This window comes from Carcharodon carcharias, chromosome 32, assembly GCF_017639515.1.
Source record: "Carcharodon carcharias isolate sCarCar2 chromosome 32, sCarCar2.pri, whole genome shotgun sequence".
Taxonomy (NCBI): Eukaryota; Metazoa; Chordata; class Chondrichthyes; order Lamniformes; family Lamnidae; genus Carcharodon; species Carcharodon carcharias.
The window spans coordinates 7,031,446-7,049,685 of NC_054498.1; the positions used below are offsets into that span (position 1 = coordinate 7,031,446).

The 18,240-nt window shown below is 43.9% G+C and overlaps 1 protein-coding gene across 1 annotated transcript in view; it reads left to right on the forward strand.

Moving 5' to 3' along the window:
- igf1ra (insulin-like growth factor 1a receptor) overlaps positions 1-18,240 on the forward strand; it is a 249,829-nt gene that overhangs the window by 29,583 nt on the left and 202,006 nt on the right. The window contains exon 2 of the mRNA XM_041178432.1: positions 12,242-12,790. Within this exon, the coding sequence (XP_041034366.1) occupies positions 12,242-12,790 (549 nt within the window). The remainder of the gene's footprint in view (positions 1-12,241; positions 12,791-18,240) is intronic.

Here is an 18,240-nt window from a genome sequence, read left to right on the forward strand (position 1 = left end):
GAGATTTTTCCCTTTAAAATCAGGAAGTTGCAGTTTGGTAATACCAAGCCTAGATTTTTAAAGTTTTTCATTGAAAGAAGTGGGAACTTGCCCATTTGGACGCCTTGGTTTGGAGAGATGATGCTTTGAGTTTGATTGTAACGTGGAGAAAGTGGGTGGAAACATAGTTTGAAGGATAGGAGGAATGAGAGACGTTCTCAAAATCATGAGGGGGCTGGACAGAGTAGATAGGGAGAAGCTGTTCCCGCTCGTAAAAGGATCAAGAACGAGAGGACACAGATTTAAAGTGATTTGCAAAAGAAGCAAATTTAACATGAGTAAAAACTTTTGCACACAGCGAGTGGTTTGGGTCTGGAATGCGCTGCCTGGAAGTGAGATGGAGGCAGGTTCAATCGGGGCATTGAAGAGGGCATTAGATGACTATTTGAATCGAAACAATGTGCAGGGGTACGGGGAAAAGGCAGGGCAATGGCACTAGGTCATAATGCTCATTTGGAGAGCCAGTTCAGACATGATGGGTCGAATGGCCTCCTCATGTGCCATTAAGATTCTGTGAGAGGGAATGTGAGAGAGACAATGTCCACTATAGCAATGATTAAATGCAAGAAAAAAGACTTGTGGACAGAGACGGTGGTGTAGTGGTGCTGTCACTGGTAATCCAGCGGCCCAGTCTAATGCACGGGGAGCCATGGTTTCAAATCCCAGCATGGCAGCTGGCGGAATTTAACTTCAGTGAATAAATCTGGAATTGAAAGCTAGTCTCAGTAATGGTAGATTGTTGTAAAAACCCTTCTGGTTCATTATTGTGCTTTAGGGAGGGCAATCTGCAGCCCTCACCCAGTCCGGCCTGCATGTGACTCCAGACCCACAGCAATGTAGCTGACTCTTACCTGTCCTCTGAAATGGCCGAGAAAGCCACTGAGTTCAAGGGCAGTTAGGGATGGGCAACAAATGCTGGAATTGCCAGCGGCACCCACATCCCATGAAAGAATAAAACAAAAGCGCTTTTCATGATCACTGGGCAACTAAAAGGACTCCACAACCAATGAAGTTGTTATTCGGAAATGGGCAGCCCGTTTGCTGTTTGTGGGAGTTGTTGTACGCAGTGAGATAATGACCAGATAATTTGTTTTTGTGATGTTGACCAAGGAATAAATATTGGCCAGGACACTGGGAAGATCTCCCCTGTTCTTCCGACTGGCGTTATGTAATCTGCCATGTCCATCCAGGCAGAAGGGGCCTCAATTTAATGGCGCATCCGGAAAACAGCACCTTCAACAATGCAGCGCACCCTCAGTACTGCACTGGAGCGTCAGCCTCGGATTTTTGTGCTCAAGCCCTGAAGTGGGACTTGCCTCTGAAATGCAAGGTTGCAGTTTTGAGCGTACTACCAACTGAGCCATGGCTGACACTGATAAAATGAAGAGATGATATAAATATCATAGCGGAGATGGTGAATGGAGGTGAGGGGGTTACGTGGCTGTGTGTGTGCTGAGTGTGTAAGGTGGTGCTGTGCTTCCCCAGTGCAGAGCGTGCATTGGAGTTGGGAGTTCTGAAGAAGGGTCATATCGGACTTGCAACATTAACTCTGCTTCTGTCTCCACCGATGCTGCCAGAGCTGCTGAGTTTATCCAGCACTTGCTGTTTTATTTCTGATTTCCTGCATCTGCAGTAATTTGCTTTTATTCTGTCAACTGGAGTTGAGATCGTGTTTAACCTTTTGTGTTGGATTGACTTGGTTGAGTGCTCCCTTTTCCTGGAGTCAGGTCATAGCCTGATAATCCATTTGCTCTTTTGGCTTGGGTCAATACTGTTGGTGAGTGTCATGACTGGAGAAGAATTGCAGTTGGATTGGCTAAGTGGGCAGCAGTTAGTGTTGAGCCCTGGGTTCACATTGCTGTCTTAAGTTTCTTGTTTTGGGGAGCAATAAAAACATTGCCACTTTTGAGTTGTATACAGACGAGGGTAGCAACATTCAGTTGAATTTTTGAATGTTCTAAATTGCCTCCATGTAAATATTTCCTACTGCTTTTATTTCTTCTGCTACCCTAAAGCTGATGGCTTTTACTGGTGTACAAGTTGCACTGGCGGATCTCTGCTACCTCACTCAAATAGGCAGCCTTCGTATGTAAGCCTAGGAAAAGAGTGCAGGGAGGCATTGCAGCAAAACTGCAGGACATTCTCATGTTGCACGTTTGTAATGATGATTGATCTGGGATACGCACTTGAAGAGTTGGTCTAAAGGATACTACAAGACCAAAATTGATTTGTCCAGGAGATGCGATGGGGAGTAATCCTATTATTAAAAATTGGACTGCTTTGGACCACTTTAGCCGGCAGGAGTGTTTTTGTGCATTTTCAGTTTCTCCGTTTTGATCCTTCCTATTGTGCAGGTGTTTTCTCCTGTTTCTATCACCTCAGTACCGTTGGCAGCCAGGCCATCAATTTATTCGACCCTAAGCTCTGCAATTCCTTCCCTAAACCTCTCCATCTCTCCGCCTCTTCCCCCTTTAAAACACTTCTTAAAACTTAGCTCCTTCAACAAGTTTTTGGGCCACCTGTCCAAGTATCTGCTTATGTGGCTTGGTGTCCAGTTGTGTTTGAGAGTGCCTTTTTACTACAAAAAAGGTGCTATATAAATGCAAGCTGTTGGTGCTGGAGAATGGTCCTACAAGTACTAGGTGTACTCTAAGCCAATGCTTCATGAGTGTGTCTACAGAGTGAGTGTGGCCAGTATATTGCACAGTGGAGGGACAGGTTGAACGCACCAGCTCCTGCCTGTACTGAACACTGGCAGGATTCTTGCAGCTGTCATTTTTATTCAGTGATGATTTGATGAGGAGTTTTGTTACAGGGTGAAGAATGAGAGCAGAGCTCGAAACTTGAAATTGTATAGTTTTATTCTGTGTCTGAAATGCCCTAGAATCCCTCACTTACGGTGAATTGTTTTTGAAGTGGGGTTTGTGGTGTTGTGATACAGAGTAGACTTCTATAAACCAGATTGATATGAATGGGCAATCAATGTCTTTTGGTGGTATAGTGCCATGATAGTTTTAATTTCTATCTGAAGAGTTGGAGGAAGCGCCAGCACTTCTATTTAACGTCTCATCCAAAGGACTGTGCAGTGCTCCCTTGGTGCCTAAGCGGACTTGGAGTAGATAATGTAATCGAGTGAGGCTTGAACTTTCAATCTCCTGCTTTGGAGGCAAGAGTGCATACTCCTAATCATTCTAGGCAAATTAATGTACGCCACTGTCTACAAGGCACAAGTCAGGAGTTTGATGGAATACTCTCTTCCCTGGATGAGTGTAGCTCTGACAACACGCAAGAAGCTTGACACCATCCAGGACAAAGCAGCCTGCTTGATTGGCACCCCATCTGCCACCTTAAACATTCATTCCCTCCACCACCGACGCACAGTAGCTGCAGTGTGTGCCATCTACAAGATGCACTGCACCAACTTGCCAAGGCTCCTTCCAAATCTGCGACCTCTACTGCCTAGAAGGACAAGGGCAGCAGATGTATGGGAACACCACCACCTGGAAGTTCCCCTCCAAACCACTCACCATCCTGACTTGGAACTATATCGCCTTTCCTTCACTGTCGCTGGGTCAAAATCCTGAAACTCACTTCCTAACAGCGCTGTGGGTGTACCTACACCACATGGACTGCAGCGGTTCAAGAAGGTGGCATTAACAAAAACCCTGCTAATTACAGCAGCCTCTTGGGAACCCCTGTAAATAAATGCTCAGCCCCATGGATTCCCCTTCAAATATATTCACATGCTCAGGGCCTCCCTGCAGATTGGGGCATGGTAGTGTATTGATTATGTTGCGCAACGAGTAGCCCACAGGCCTGGAGTAATGATCTGGGGGCATGAGTTCAAATCTCTCTCCATGGCAACTGGGAAATCGAAATTCAATTAATTAAATAAATATGGACTAAAAAGATATGACCACCAGATTATGATGAAAAACCCATCTGGCTATTATCCTTTAGGGAAGGAAGTCTGCCATCCTCACCTGGCCTGGCCTATATGTGACTCCAGACCCATAGCAATGACACCAATGCTTAGCTGCCCTGTGAAACAGCCTGGCAAGCCACTCGGTTCTATTTGAGATGGCAGCTCATCATCTCCTCCTCAGGGACAATAAGAGATGGAAAATAAATGCTGGCCTAGCCAGTGACACCTGAGTCCCATGAATTAAATTTTTTTTTAAATTACAAGGTCCCTTGGAACTTTTTTTTAAACTGCAAGACTGGGCTATTCAGAGAAAAACCTATTATTACAAAAATGTGTTTTATATTAATTTATATTGGACCGAGGAGCATGTATTGAAAATAGTAGATTGCAGCATCCTTGAGATCAGGCCTGTAGCACGTACTGTGCCCTACCCGAGCCGGACAATATCTGATGACCTTGGAGAATCCCTGGGATCCTTTCAAGGACTTCAGTTTGCAAACCTGCCTTTTACAAGCTGCACAGTGAGGAATGAAGTGCAGGCTGCAAAATCTAAGGGGTTTTACCCTTTCAAGGCACTGGCAATAAATGAGTTTGAACTAAGAGATTGTGGGATAACTCTCTATTCTCATAGTATGGATGTGGGAAAAATGTATTCGTTTTCTTCAACTATCCATAGCATTTATGATGTACAGAGCTGTAGTTCAGGGCTTTACAGAACAGTGGAAATGGCCAGGATCAAGAGTTCGAGTTGCAGAAGCACAGTTGTAGAGAACGGCCTGGCTTTTGTCGACCAAGGCAAGAAACACAAAAGGCCTGGAGAACTGAGGTTGGAGTTTCTCAAGACTGAGGCAGTGTGGCCAAAGGAGCATCAAGAGTTGGTGGGAACAGAGGGGAGCTGGGAAGAAGTAGGCTGGTTTTGGGAGGACTAGAGAGTCAGGGGAAAGAGCTGGCGATCAGGGAGTGAGGTTGCAGAAGGATTTGGTGAGGATGCAGATCATAAAAGCTAATTCCCAAAACAGTGCCACAATGCAATGTATCCCATTGATCACATTCCCCATCCTATGTTGTTTGTTTTGAATTTGAGCCAGGAGACACTTTTTTTTCCTATCTTTTTACTTAAGTCAAATTTGTTTTATAGATCTTTGAAGTTTGCATAGCAGGGTGTGAAATCCTGAATCTCAAATGACATTTTGCTTGCTTGCTGCAAGAATCTGGTTCGTGTACAAATGAGGATGTTTATAGAATTAACACCTTTTATTTATTTTTTGGCAACATTGTGAATCTCACCAACTGAAGCAAAAATGTATTCTCTTTTTCTCTGGTGTTGAGGTCCCTGAGTAGTGTTCCTCCTTCCACAGCCTCAATGAATAAATTACATCATGAGTCATACATACCAGCAAGTTCCTAGACTTAATCCCTAGTTTGTATTGAAGTAGAATTCCTGAATTGACCTTGACATCACTGGATTAGAGAGGGGGAAAATATGATTTTCTGCTCATGCAGAAAACAGTTATGAACATATAAAATAGGAGAAGTAGGCCATTCGGCCCCTTGGGCCTGTTCCGTCATTCAGTAAGATCATGGCTGATGTGTTTGTATTTTGAATTCCACATTCCCATCTACCTCCGATAACCTTTGATTCCCTTGCCTCTCAAGAATCTTATCTACCTCTGCCTTAAAGATATTCAATGACCCTACCTCCACCACCTTCTGAGGCAGAGTGTTCCAAAGTCACACAACCTTCAGAAAACATTTCTCCTCATCTCTCGCCTAAAAGGGTGACCCCTAATTTTAAAACAGGTGCCCCCTAGTTCTGCATTCACCCACAAGAGGAAACATCCTTTCCATCTCCACCTTGTCAAGACCATTCAGGATCTTATATACTTCAATCAAGTCATCCCTCACTCTTCTAAACTCCAGTGGAAACAAGTTTTGCCTGTCTAACCTTTACGCCATAAGACAACCCACTTATTCCAGATATCAACCTAGTAAACCGCCTTTGAACCACCTCCAATGCATTTACATCCTGAAATAAGGAGACCAAAACTGAGCACACTATATGAGATGTGGTCTCGCCAATGCCCTGTATAATCGATGCATAACATCCTTACTTTTATGCTCAGTTACTCTCATAATAAGGATAACATTCCGTTAGCTTTCTTAATTTCTTGCTGTACCTGCATACTAACTTTTTGTGACTCATGCACTAGAACACCTAGATCCCTCTGGACCTCGGAATTCTGCAGTTGTTCTCTGAGCAATGCTCTTTTTTTAATTCTTTATGCCAAAGTGAACACCTTTACATTTTCCTACATTATACTCCACCTGCCAGCTTTTTGCCCACTCACTCAACCTATCTATATCCATTTGCAACCTTCTTCACAATACACTTTCCTACCTAGCCTTGTGTCATCTGTAAATTTAGCTACCATACCTTCACTCCCCTCATCTAAGTCATTGATATAAATTTTAAAGAGTTGAAGTCCCAACACAGATCCCTGCGGGTCTCTACTCGTCACATCCTGTCAATCAGCAAAAGACCCATTTATGCATACTCTTGTTTTCTGCCAGCCTGCCAATTCCCTCTCCAGGCTAATATGTTACCCTCTACACCATGAGCTTTTATTTTCCACAATAGCCTTTGATGTGGCACCTTATCAAATGCCTTCTGGAAATCCAAGTACAGCACGTCTACAAGCTCCCCTTTATCCACCGTGCATGTTACTCCTTCAAAAAATTCCAATAAGTTGGTTAAACATGACTTCCCTTTCATAAAACCATGCTGAATCTTCCTGATTACCTTGTTTCTTTTAAGTGCCTAGTTATAACCTCCTCCATGATTGATTCTAACACGCTCCACGTGACAGACATCAAGCTAACTGGCCTATAGTTTCCTGTTTTCTGCCTCCCTCCCTTCTTGAATAGAGGGGTTATATTTGCCACTTTCCAGTCTGATGGAACCTGTCCAGAATCTAGGGGAATTAACACCAATGCACCTACTACTTTATTAGCCATCTCTTTTAAGACCCTAGGATGAAGTCCATCTGAACCTGGAGACTTGTCAGCCCACAGCTCCACCAATTTGCTCAGTACTGCTTCCCCGGTGATTGTATTTTCACCTAGTTCCCCTCTCCCTTCCACCTCCTAACTTACAACTATTACTGGAATATTTTTTGTATCCCCTATAGTGAAGACAGAAGCAAAATATTTGTTCATTTCATCCGCCACTTCCTTATTATCTACTATTAACTCCCCACTGTCTCTCTCCAGAGGACCAGCACTCACTTTACTTTTTTTTCCTGTTTTAAATACCTGTAGAAACTTTTGCTATCTATTTTTATATTTCTAGCTGGCTTCCTCTTATACTCTTTTTTTCTCCTGATTTAACCTTTCATTCTCTGCTGTTCTTTATATCCTAAACAATCATCCGACCTGCCACTCATCTTTGTGCGGTTAAATGCTTTTTCCTTAAGTTTGATGCTTTCCTTAACTACTTCAGTTAACCATGGATGGTGGGTCTTCCCCTTAGAATTTTTCTTTATAGTAGGAATATACTTATTCTGAAATATCCCCTTAAATGTCTGCCACTGCTTCTCTATTGATCTATCCCCTAACCTAGTATCCCAGTTCACTTCAGCCCCTCCCCCACCCCATTTTCTAGATTACTACCTTCTATATCCTCAGATCATAAGAAATAGGCACAGGAGTAGGCCATTCGGCCCACCGAGGCCTCAACAGGATTGTGGCCTTAACTCCACTTTCCTGCCGTCACCCCCTTGACCCTTAACTCCCTTGTAGATCAAAAATCTGTCCAACTCTGCTGCTGCTGGTAGCTGCTGCTACCAGGAGACCTGTCACGCTATGTCACACTCGTCTGTCTTGCACCCTCCTCACACATCCGCTGTGACACATCTATCATTCCACTATATCCAGGTTGACACCTCTCTCTGTTGCCCTCCACTTTGCCTTCTGGAAGAGATCTCTGTAGGCTTTCAGCTCTGATCAAATGGCTGAAATACTGACATTTTCTTTTCTGGATGTTACTCCTGGAGCTTTTTGATCTTGTAGTTTGAAGCACCTCTTCATTTGTTTTATGGTCTGTATATGGAGGTTTTACTAAACGTCTTAACACCTCTGTTTCAAAAGCCTCTATTTTCTTACAATTATCTTATCTTCACTTGTTGCCCAAATGGGCAATGTGTGTCTAACTCAGTCTTGACTGTGTTCAATGGCTCAGCCTCACTGCTGTCTGGGGAAAAGAATTTCTTAGATTTATGACCCTCTGAGAGAAGAAATTCGTCCTGATTTCTGTCTTAAATGGGAGACTCCCTATTTTGAAGCTCTGGCCCCTATTTCTAGATTTCCCCAATGAGGGAAGACGCTCTCTCGGTTTCTAAACCTGCTGAAATCATCGTGTGGCTGTCAACCTGTGTAGCTTAAGCTCAACTGTGTGATGTTTTCCATAGTTGAATATCTTTAAGCGCCCACAGTGAAAGGTGACAGGTACAGGAGATGCCTCTGGAACCCTCGCAAGTGGAGAAAATTGGAAAGTAAAAGCTGTATCCCCCTCAGCCCCTCCCCCACTCCATTTTGTAATTGATTTTCTATTTTTTATTTTCGTTGGGGAACGCTTGACCGAGAATTAATCAAATCGTGTGACCGATTTAACAAAATAACCTGTTTACACGGCTGGCTTAGATTCAATTTTTATTCACTGATGTAAATTGAATCCTGCTGTGGCAGATTAAAGCTTGCTTAGACACAGCGAGTGAGGTGCTGATCAGTTCACAGTGCAGAATGTTAATTCTAAGGACTGTATATGCATCCATTGCCTGCATGTGGGCAGAGGAGAGAAGGGAAGACCACTGCCACTGCGTCACATGCTGCCCCTGACCTATATTTGCATAGCCTGTGATTCATTATTGTGTCGCTAATTTCTTTGTGTAGAATAACTCGAACTGGATTGACTCACAGTAGACCTGCAACGTGAATCCTGATGCTGCTGTTTGTTTGCATCAGGGATGGAATCAAATGGTTGTTACTGAAGTTTTTTTTCCCCCTGGCAATTCCATCCACACCACCTCTCGGCAAATTGAAGGGCTAAGTTGCAAGGAGAGGCTGGATAAACTTGGCTCGATTTCCTTGCGTACGGGAGATTGAGGGATGATCCGATCGAGATGTTTAAAATGTTAATGGAATTTCAGCCGGATAGATACAGAGATGGTGGGGAAATGAAGAGCGAGTGGGCAAAGTCTCAGTTACATGTAACAGCGAAATCGAAATCCACACAAAGAGGAATGGAAATCTGAAATTCTCATTCCCAGTAGGCACTGGATGTTGGGGATTGCAGGGTGGTATTGCAAGGGAAAGATGTAATGGGTCTGCATGTAATAAATACAGATCTGATGTCCAAAATCTGGCCGCGTCAGGTAGAGTCCGTGCCAGATTTCAGATACACCTGGATTTTGGATTGACTGCAGGTGGAACAGGCAGGTTTGTGCCTGGAGAGAAGGGAGGGCATAACTTAAAAGTGGTGTGATGAAATCGGGTCTGAGCTTGTGAACTAGAACCCATACAGGCTGACAGAAGAAGGGACACTGGAACTCTGTGTGTGTGATAAAGAATTACCTAACTGAACTGATTAAATAAATGTTGTAACGTTTTAGGGATCATAGGTCATAAGACATAGGAGCAGAAATTAGGCCATTCGGCCCATCGAATCCGCTCTGCCATTCAATCGTGGCTGATAAGTTTCTCAACACCATTCTCCCGCCTTCTCCCCGCAACCTTTGATCCCCTTACCAATCAAGCACCTATCTATCTCGGTCTTAAATACACTCAATGACCTGGCCTCCACAGCATTCTGTGGCAATGAATTCCATAGATTCACCATTCTCTGGCTAAAGAAGTTTCTCCTCATCTCTGTTCTAAAAGGTCTTCCCTTTACTCTGGGGCTGTACACTTGGGTCCTAGTCTCTCCTACTAATGGAAACATCTTCCCCACGTCCACTCTATCCAGGCCTTTCAGTATTCTGTAAGTTTCAATCAAATCCCCCCTCATCCTTCTAAACTCCATTGAGTATAGACCCAGAGTCCTCAAAAGTTCCTCATATGTTAAGCCTTTCATTCCTGGGATCGTTCTCGTGAATCCTGTATTTTCACTCCAATTATACAAAGTTATATTGGCCATGGCAGTCCACTGAAACCCATCCTTTTGACGGAGGGCTATGCATAGAAATGTCTGAGTGGTGGGAATGAATGAATCACTGTTCTGGGAGCAGCACCCAGAGAGAAATAGAAGGTTTTCAGACAACCAGATTTTGGATAACCTACCTGTAAATAGAGTGCCGCAATGTGATGGGACGCTTTGGAGGGAGGGAAAGCAAGCTAGCCAGTACTTATTAATTTAGCTTTAAGCCAAGCTTGCAGGACTTGGGGGTCTTGGGTTCCACTCGTGGTGGGGGTGCAGTCTTCTCCCAGTGCTCCCAGATGTCGAGGGGTGCAGTTATTCTCTTCCCATCGCAGTAGGAGGTGGCGCCTACTGCATATGATACATCATGCGAGAGACAACGGTTTATAAGTGATAAAGATCTGCTCTTCAAGCGCCTTGTGTTGTGTAAACACTAGTGAATGCTGGTATTTGAAGTGATAAAATTGATCTGTTTGTGAACGTTTGCTGTACAGTAACTTCAATTTAAAGGGGTTCACATCACTTCTGTTCTCTAGAATGAAATGCACTGTAAGTGAAACCAGCACAGTGTTCCTAATTTTATTAGCTCTGGCTTTGCCTGACTATTGCTACTTCCCTCTCCTCTCCTCTTAACCTTGGTGGCCTGCATTATGAGGCTTGGCCTTCTTCTAGATTTCTCAGTAGAACAATAACAACTTGCATTTATGTAGTGCCTTGGAACAAAGAAGAGTGAGGGGCGATTTGAAGGAGGTGTATAAGATTATGACAGGTTTAGTTAAGTTAGACAAATAAATCTGTTCCCTTTAGCTGATAGTACAAGGACTAGGGGGACACATTTAAAGTTTTGGGCAAGAGGTGCAGGGGGAATGTGAGGAAGAACTTCTTCGCACAGCGAGTGGTGATGACCTGGAACTCGCTGCCCACAAGGGTGGTGGTAGCAGAGCTGATTGAGATTTCAAAAGGAAATTGGATGGGCACTTGAGGAAAATGATACTTGGAGGGTTACGGGGATAGAGTAGGAGATTGAGACTGACTGGATTGCCAATAGAGAGATAGCATGAACTTGATGGGCACAATGCTGACCTCCTGTGCCACGATGTCTCCTAGGTATTTTGTTAAATGAATGACAGTCTCAAATTTATCACGGAGGTCCTTGCTTTAGAGTGACGTTTTAGTCACTGAAATTGCTGAATCTATCATTTAAAAAAAAAATTGAGCCTTTGCAAACCTGGAATCTGAAGTGAATCTCTTCAGGTCCCAGGTTAATCCAAGCCTGGCTCAGGATACTCTGATTTTCTCATTTGCTCTTGCCAGTCAAGGTCACCGAGTTACAGTGGCTGCTTACTCAGGGCTTCAAGAAAAATGTTTAACGTGGAAAGTGGGTGTTACTTGGATTTTTATATTTTGATACCTTTGAGCCTAGTCAATTTGACCGAATTTTCTCTTCTCTTTCTCTCCCCACATTGCGATGATCTGTCTGTTTCCCCCTCCCACTAATGTCAGTCTGCTCAGCGTAGGCAGGTCTCTAGGGCTTAGTAGCACACGGGCTTCTGCCTTTAATCCTATTGATCTATGAAGGAATCTTAATCGCGTGATTGGACAGCACTTGCTAAGCAATCTTGAGTGTGCTAAGAATGACACTAATGATCAATTCAAGATTAGCAGCTGAGCTTGCCGTGTGGCTCACTTATGCCTGTTAGAAGCTGCATGTATTCATACATGGACCTGTCCTTCGCAGGCGAAAGGAACATGTTCAGGCATTGCCCCCCTTTTTTTTGAAATAAACAATGGTGGGGGTGGGATGGTGGTGGGGGTCAGTAGTTCCCTGGTGCATTCTCCATGGCAACGCCTCGATGACTTGCCAACCAATCAGCACTCTTTTCTCATGCAGTTTAAATGATTGTTCCCTTTGAAATTTGGCATTCTTGCATCAGTTCTGATACTGCAGCTTTGACAACATGTTTCTTTTCTTTCAGCAATACAGAATCCTAATTCTTCACTTCTTATGATTAATAGCAGGATGTGAAAGGATTGACATAGCTTGTTTCTATAAGGTAATATAACAGTTAACTCCATTTCTCTTTCAGTATGCAGTGGTATGGATATCAGAAATCATGTGGGCGATCTTCGGCAGCTGGAGAACTGCACCATAATAGAAGGCTACCTGCAGATCCTCCTCATCTTCAATGGCAAAGCGGAAGACTTCCGCGTCCTCCGATTCCCAAAGCTGACGGTTATCACTGATTATCTGCTGCTATACCGTGTCTACGGGCTGGAGACACTGAGGGACCTCTTCCCAAACCTCGCTGTCATCCGCGGGATAAACCTTTTCTTTAACTATGCCTTGGTCATCTTCGAAATGATTCACTTGAAAGAGATCGGGCTGTACAGCCTCCAGAATATTACGAGGGGCGCCGTTCGCATTGAGAAGAACCATGACCTCTGTTACTTAGCCACCATTGACTGGTCCTTTATCCTGGATCCTGTGGAAAATAACTATATCGATCGGAATAAGCAGCAGAGCGAGTGCGGAGATGTCTGCCCAGGAACCATGGAGGACCAGCCACTTTGCATCAAGACCAGTGTGAACAACCAGTACAACTACCGCTGCTGGAATGCGAACCACTGCCAGAAAGGTAGGTTGACCTTTGTGCTGATATTTTCACCTCGTGAACTAATGAATGGTTTGAACTCGAGCAGCACAGATTTCACGTAGTCTTCCAAGTGTATGTCTGAGTCAGTGGTCCTGGCCAAACTCTGGTGTGTTGTTTATACCCCAAGCTGTGCTCTATTTTGAGTGCTGTAGTGCTTTGAAGCTTTTGCGATCTTCCACATTACATTACTAGTCGCTTTTTGAATTATCCACCTGTATTTTGTTGGGAGACTTTATGTTGTACAATTATCCCAGGAAGTTCTGTTTCTTTTGGATCAGTGTATGATGTGCAGGTTTTTTTTAAGTGGTCTCCTTTCGATGCTGTAGCGTTCTGGCTGTCTGATGTCTTGAAGGGAACTGTTGAGTCAGAAAAACACATACCCCACCCCCATGCAGGAGGGAGATTTTATACATCCTAAGCATTTGTGACCACTAACATCACTCTTGAGATGTTATAACCTTCCCTATTATTGTATTGCACTCCCTCTTCAGTTTTCTCTCTGACTCCTTGTTAACCTGGCATATTCTGGCCTCTTAACCAAGTGGTTGATCTTCCTGAGTGAGTCTGACTGTGGGACTTGTAGCCAGGCTACAGCCTCTCCCCACTCAATATCCACACAGGAACTCTCTAACACTGGGCACTTCTCGGAGGTGGGAGCAGGGTCCATGACTCACTCACCCCCTCCCCACCTCCATTGGCTAGACCAGACCAGCTGTGTGTGCATGCCCCATTACCATCTAGGTTTGAGATTGGGTAACTCGACATAGACCTGGGATCAAAGTTGGGCAAGTTCCAGGTCACTGGTGAATTTACCCATCAAATCCAAGGGCCCCTTTGACCACTGCAGCCCTTGAAACATTTCTTTATCTCGGATTGCCGATGAAATCTCAAGCTCACGAGCCAGCTTTCTAATGCATTTTGTGCGGTAGCCTTTGTTTAATCAGAATATTGTTCAGCTGTTTCGGGAGGGACTAGTTTCAGTATTTAGGGCTAGGAGTTGGTGAGCATTTGATGCGTCTGGTTCTTGTTTAGCAGGTCCTTTACTTACCCCTTCTGTGCCCCTCTTAATCCCCTCCCAGTCCATTGCTATCTAACTTTAGAGCTGACAAATTAATTGTTTGAATCTACAACTGTATTTTTAAGACCATTAGACGTAGGAGCAGAAGTAGGCCATTCAGCCCGTCGAGTCTGCTCTGCCATTCAATGAGATCATAGCTGATCTGATATCCCTCAACTCCACTTTCCTGCCTTTTCCCATAACCCTTGATTCCCTTAGTGATTAAAAATCTGTCTATCTCAGCCTTGAATATACTTAACAACCCAGCCTCTGCAGCCCTCTGTGGTAAAGAATTCCACAGGTTCACTACCCTCTGAGAGAAGAAATTCCTCCTCATCTCTGTCTTAAATAGGTGACCACTTACTCTGAGATTATGCCCTCTGGTCTTAGACACTCCCACAAGGGGAAACAACCTCTCAGCATCTACCCTGTCAAGCCCCCTAAGAATCTTACATGTTTCAATAAGGTCGCCTCTCATTCTTCCAAACTCCAATGAGTACAGGCCCAACCTACTCAACCTAAGAGAAAACCCTCCATACCTGGGATCAACCTAATGAACCTTCTCTGGACTGCCTCCAATGCCAGTATATCTTTCCTTAGATAAGGGGACCAAAACTGTTCACCGTATTCTTTCAATAAAAACTAATTTATGAAACACTTTCATTGTAAATGGAAAAGAACCATTTCTAGTTGTAAGCGTTTTGTATTACATGGTAAACCTGCCCAGCATTTTTTGTAACTTGAATTTTGGGCTGGACAGATACATTAAGTGTACAAAATGACTGTAGGTGATGCTATCAGAACAGGTTATGAGGATAGTCAAAGCTTTTTACAACCATTGCACAAAGCACCAGGATAATGGAGCTGCCTGTGGACCAGTAGGAAGATTAGTGAGTTTTTGAGTTCTGCCTTGTGCAGGTTCTATTTGAGGTGGATATTATGACCTGGGATAGGTGTTGGGGGCGGAAGGTGTGGAGAAATGGTGGTTTTAACAACTCAGTGACTAAGATGTTTTAATGTATTTTCGGCTGACAAAGTAGATGAGAAAGTTTAAAAAAAATAAGAGGAAAGACTAAAACTTCAGCCCTCATCACGTCTCCAGAAACACCTCACTGGTGTATGTACGGTTAATTATTTTGAAGTGCAATGTCTATAATGTAAGCAAACATTACAGTGGTTTTGCACTGTGTATCATCCTACAACCAGCAATAAGATATCTGATGCGTTAAGTCTTTTGATTGTGGTAATTTGAGAAGGATTGTTGATCAGCACCCTATTCCAGTTGGACCATGGGATCGTTCTCTGTAGCTTTTTTTTAAACAATGTGTCAGTGCAGTTTGGATCTTATCATGTTTGACTTGTAATCTGAAACGATTTGTTCTACTTTAGTGAATATGCTAAGAACGGTCGTGGGCAAACTTGAGCGCACTTGCGAACAGCACAATGGAACAATCCCTTCAGTAGAATTTGTAGATAATATCAAATACTGATCTTTTCTCCTCTTTGACAAAGTGGCATTGATTTTTATCGTGGGTTGCTTTGTGAGACACAAAAACGGACCCCAGAGGAGGCTGCCATAAGCGATTAGGTAACACAATAATGGATACTCCAGATTGGGCTATAACACTGAAATCCAATCAAGTGGTTCAGATGATATCAGAAATCATGATGGTTTCTAAACATCACTTGAACTCAAAGATGAAATTGTAGGCTTCAACTCTCTCTCATTTGGGTTGTCTCAATCATAACTGTCCCACCATAGGTGACTGCACCTTCAGCCTCCTAGACTCCAAGCTTTGGAATTTCATCCCTACACCTCTTCACCTCCCTATCTAGCTTTCCTCCTTTAAGACGCTCCTTAAAGCCTACATTTTTGACCAAGCTTTTGGTCATCTGACCTCCTATCTCTTTACATGTCTCGGTGTCATACCTGTTTTATAATGCTCCTGTGAAGCATCTTGGAACGTTTCATGATGTTAAAGGTGCTATATAAAGGTAAGTTATTTTATAGTTACTCTTAACCACCCCCACACAATTCTTCAACCCTCCTAACCTGAAGAAGCTGGCTTCTGTAGGGGACAACTCTTTAGACCCGGACTTCTTTTCGATGACCCTGGCCAAGTGGCTATCCCAATTCGTGTTAAATGAGGGGCAGTTTTATACTGTGGTCCATACCTGCTGGGGACTGCAATTAGACTCTCTAGCTTCATGAAGGGCGCTTGTATCCGACAGAGAGAGAAATACTTGCAACGGTGCAGCAGGGGTCAGTCCAGAGTGCACTCAGTGGAACATGCCAGTCTGATTGACTACACTGCAATGGGAAGGGTTGGGGGGGGGTGGCTGGTGGGAATACAGAGGGTGAGGAAGCAAGCCTCCCATTCTTTCTGTTTCTCTCTTCACCCCTGCCCTCCATTTGACCTGAACCATAATTCTGAGTTCAGGACTTGGTTGGGTGAGTTGACTGCCACGTCTGAGTGGCTTTTAGAAATAACGCCTTTCATCTGAAGGAGAAAGAAAATCGAGATGCCAACTGATTTACTGTTTCCAAGTTGGGAAATGTGATGACTGAGTGTAATTCAGTGTAGAACTTGACTCTTGCTGAAAAGCAAGACAGTGGCACTCTTTTCTCCTGCAGTATAAATTGTCATGATTGTTTGAAGTTTGGTATTCTTGTGTTTGTCCTGTTGAGTGGAAGACGAAAAGCTTAAGCAGCATGTCTCTCTTTTCAGCAATTGAATTCAATATATAGCTCAATGCAAGAAGGTTTGTCTCTGGTAGCATGAGGAGGAAGATCCGTCTTTGTTACCCTCAGGTGCTCTCCGCTGCTCCAGAGGTGGTCACTGCTTCAGTTTTTTTCCTCCTACCTTTGGAACCCATTGTCCAGTCCCCTTGTATTGCTGTCTCCCCATCCAAAACCCTTCTCTCCACCCAGACCGCTGGTATATTTTTTTCTCATTTTGTTTCCCGTGTTCACTGAACTTTGTCCTTTTGAGTGTTAACAGCTTGGGGAAGCCTTTCTGTGCGTGCGAGCATCGTGACAGTGACCAGGAAGGGAGCATGAAAGGAAGGAAAGAATTGGTCAGGGAGCGGTTGAGGAAAATGGTAGTAATTCATTCTCTCGGTCGCTGGGAACCCAGTCCTGTGCTTCCTTTCTCCCGTGTGGAAGAAAGGTTGCGTCAAAGATTAATGATTAACAAACTGAGGAATGGGTGTATTCCAAGAAGGGCCATTTAAAATTCATGGTGCTGAGATTTTCGCTGCCTCGGTGCTTGTTTTGATGTTAGGGGGATGGAGTGTTCCCCCGACTTTTCGTAACTAGAGGATCTTCCCCTGTATCCCTCTTTGCCTCGGGGAGCGCTTAGGAGGAGGGTGACCATGGTCATGAGATCATGCTGACCTCCTATTTATAAAATGGTGAATTTTATCTACCCCATCCACAGTTTTCTCTTCCGCACACGAGAGACGTCTTTATTGTCTCTCCCTCTTGAAGGCAGACTCTTGCTGAGATACTGTACCGTGGCCACTGTTGTCCCTCTGGTCCCTTACCTCGGTGGTTATTCTTCATCTCTGAGCCCATCGTTTGCATTTCACAGGCTGTCCTCCAGTGTAGAGCCACAGTGCCATTGCTAGCTCCTGCTGAAATCAGAAGGACACTTCTGACGAATCACTGGGTAGCAATCAGCTGGATCCTCGGTTGTCTCCTTGTTGCTCCCTGCCAGGTGTAGCGGCCATGCTGCTATCTTGGCTGTGATTAGGCTAGCACAAGCATACCCCATTCAACTTGGTTTATGGGGAGACGGTGGCGTGGAGGTAATGTCATTGGATTAGTAATCCAGAGGCTCAGGCCAATGCTGTACATTTAAAATCCTACCACGGAAGCTGGTGGGCTTTAAAATTCAATTAATAAATCTGGAATTGAAAGCTAGCCTCAGCAATGGTGACCATGAAACTATAATCGATTGTTGCAAAAATCCTAATGTCCTTTAGGGAAGGAGATCTGCCGTCTTCACCTGGTCTGGCCTGCTGGACTCCAGACCCACTGTCAGGAAGATATAATAATTTTTATAATGTTATTGGAATTTATTGCAGAGTAATTGTTGTGTGTGTGTGTGTGTCTTAATTGAATTAAAGGCAGCTGGTCTGAAGGCTTTGATGTAACAGAAGATAAGTTAGGTTTGAAATGTTAAGTAGGTAAACATAGTTGTAAAGGGAACATTTGCATTTTTAAATTAAACCAGAGTAGCTTTGAATTCCAAAGAGGAGGTGAAATGTTTCACCTAGCCAGGAGAAGTTAAGAAACAGTGTGTTTATTTTGCCCAAAAATTACTGGTAAAATTGGTACTATGATAGGTTTTATTATTAGAGAAGTAAAAGT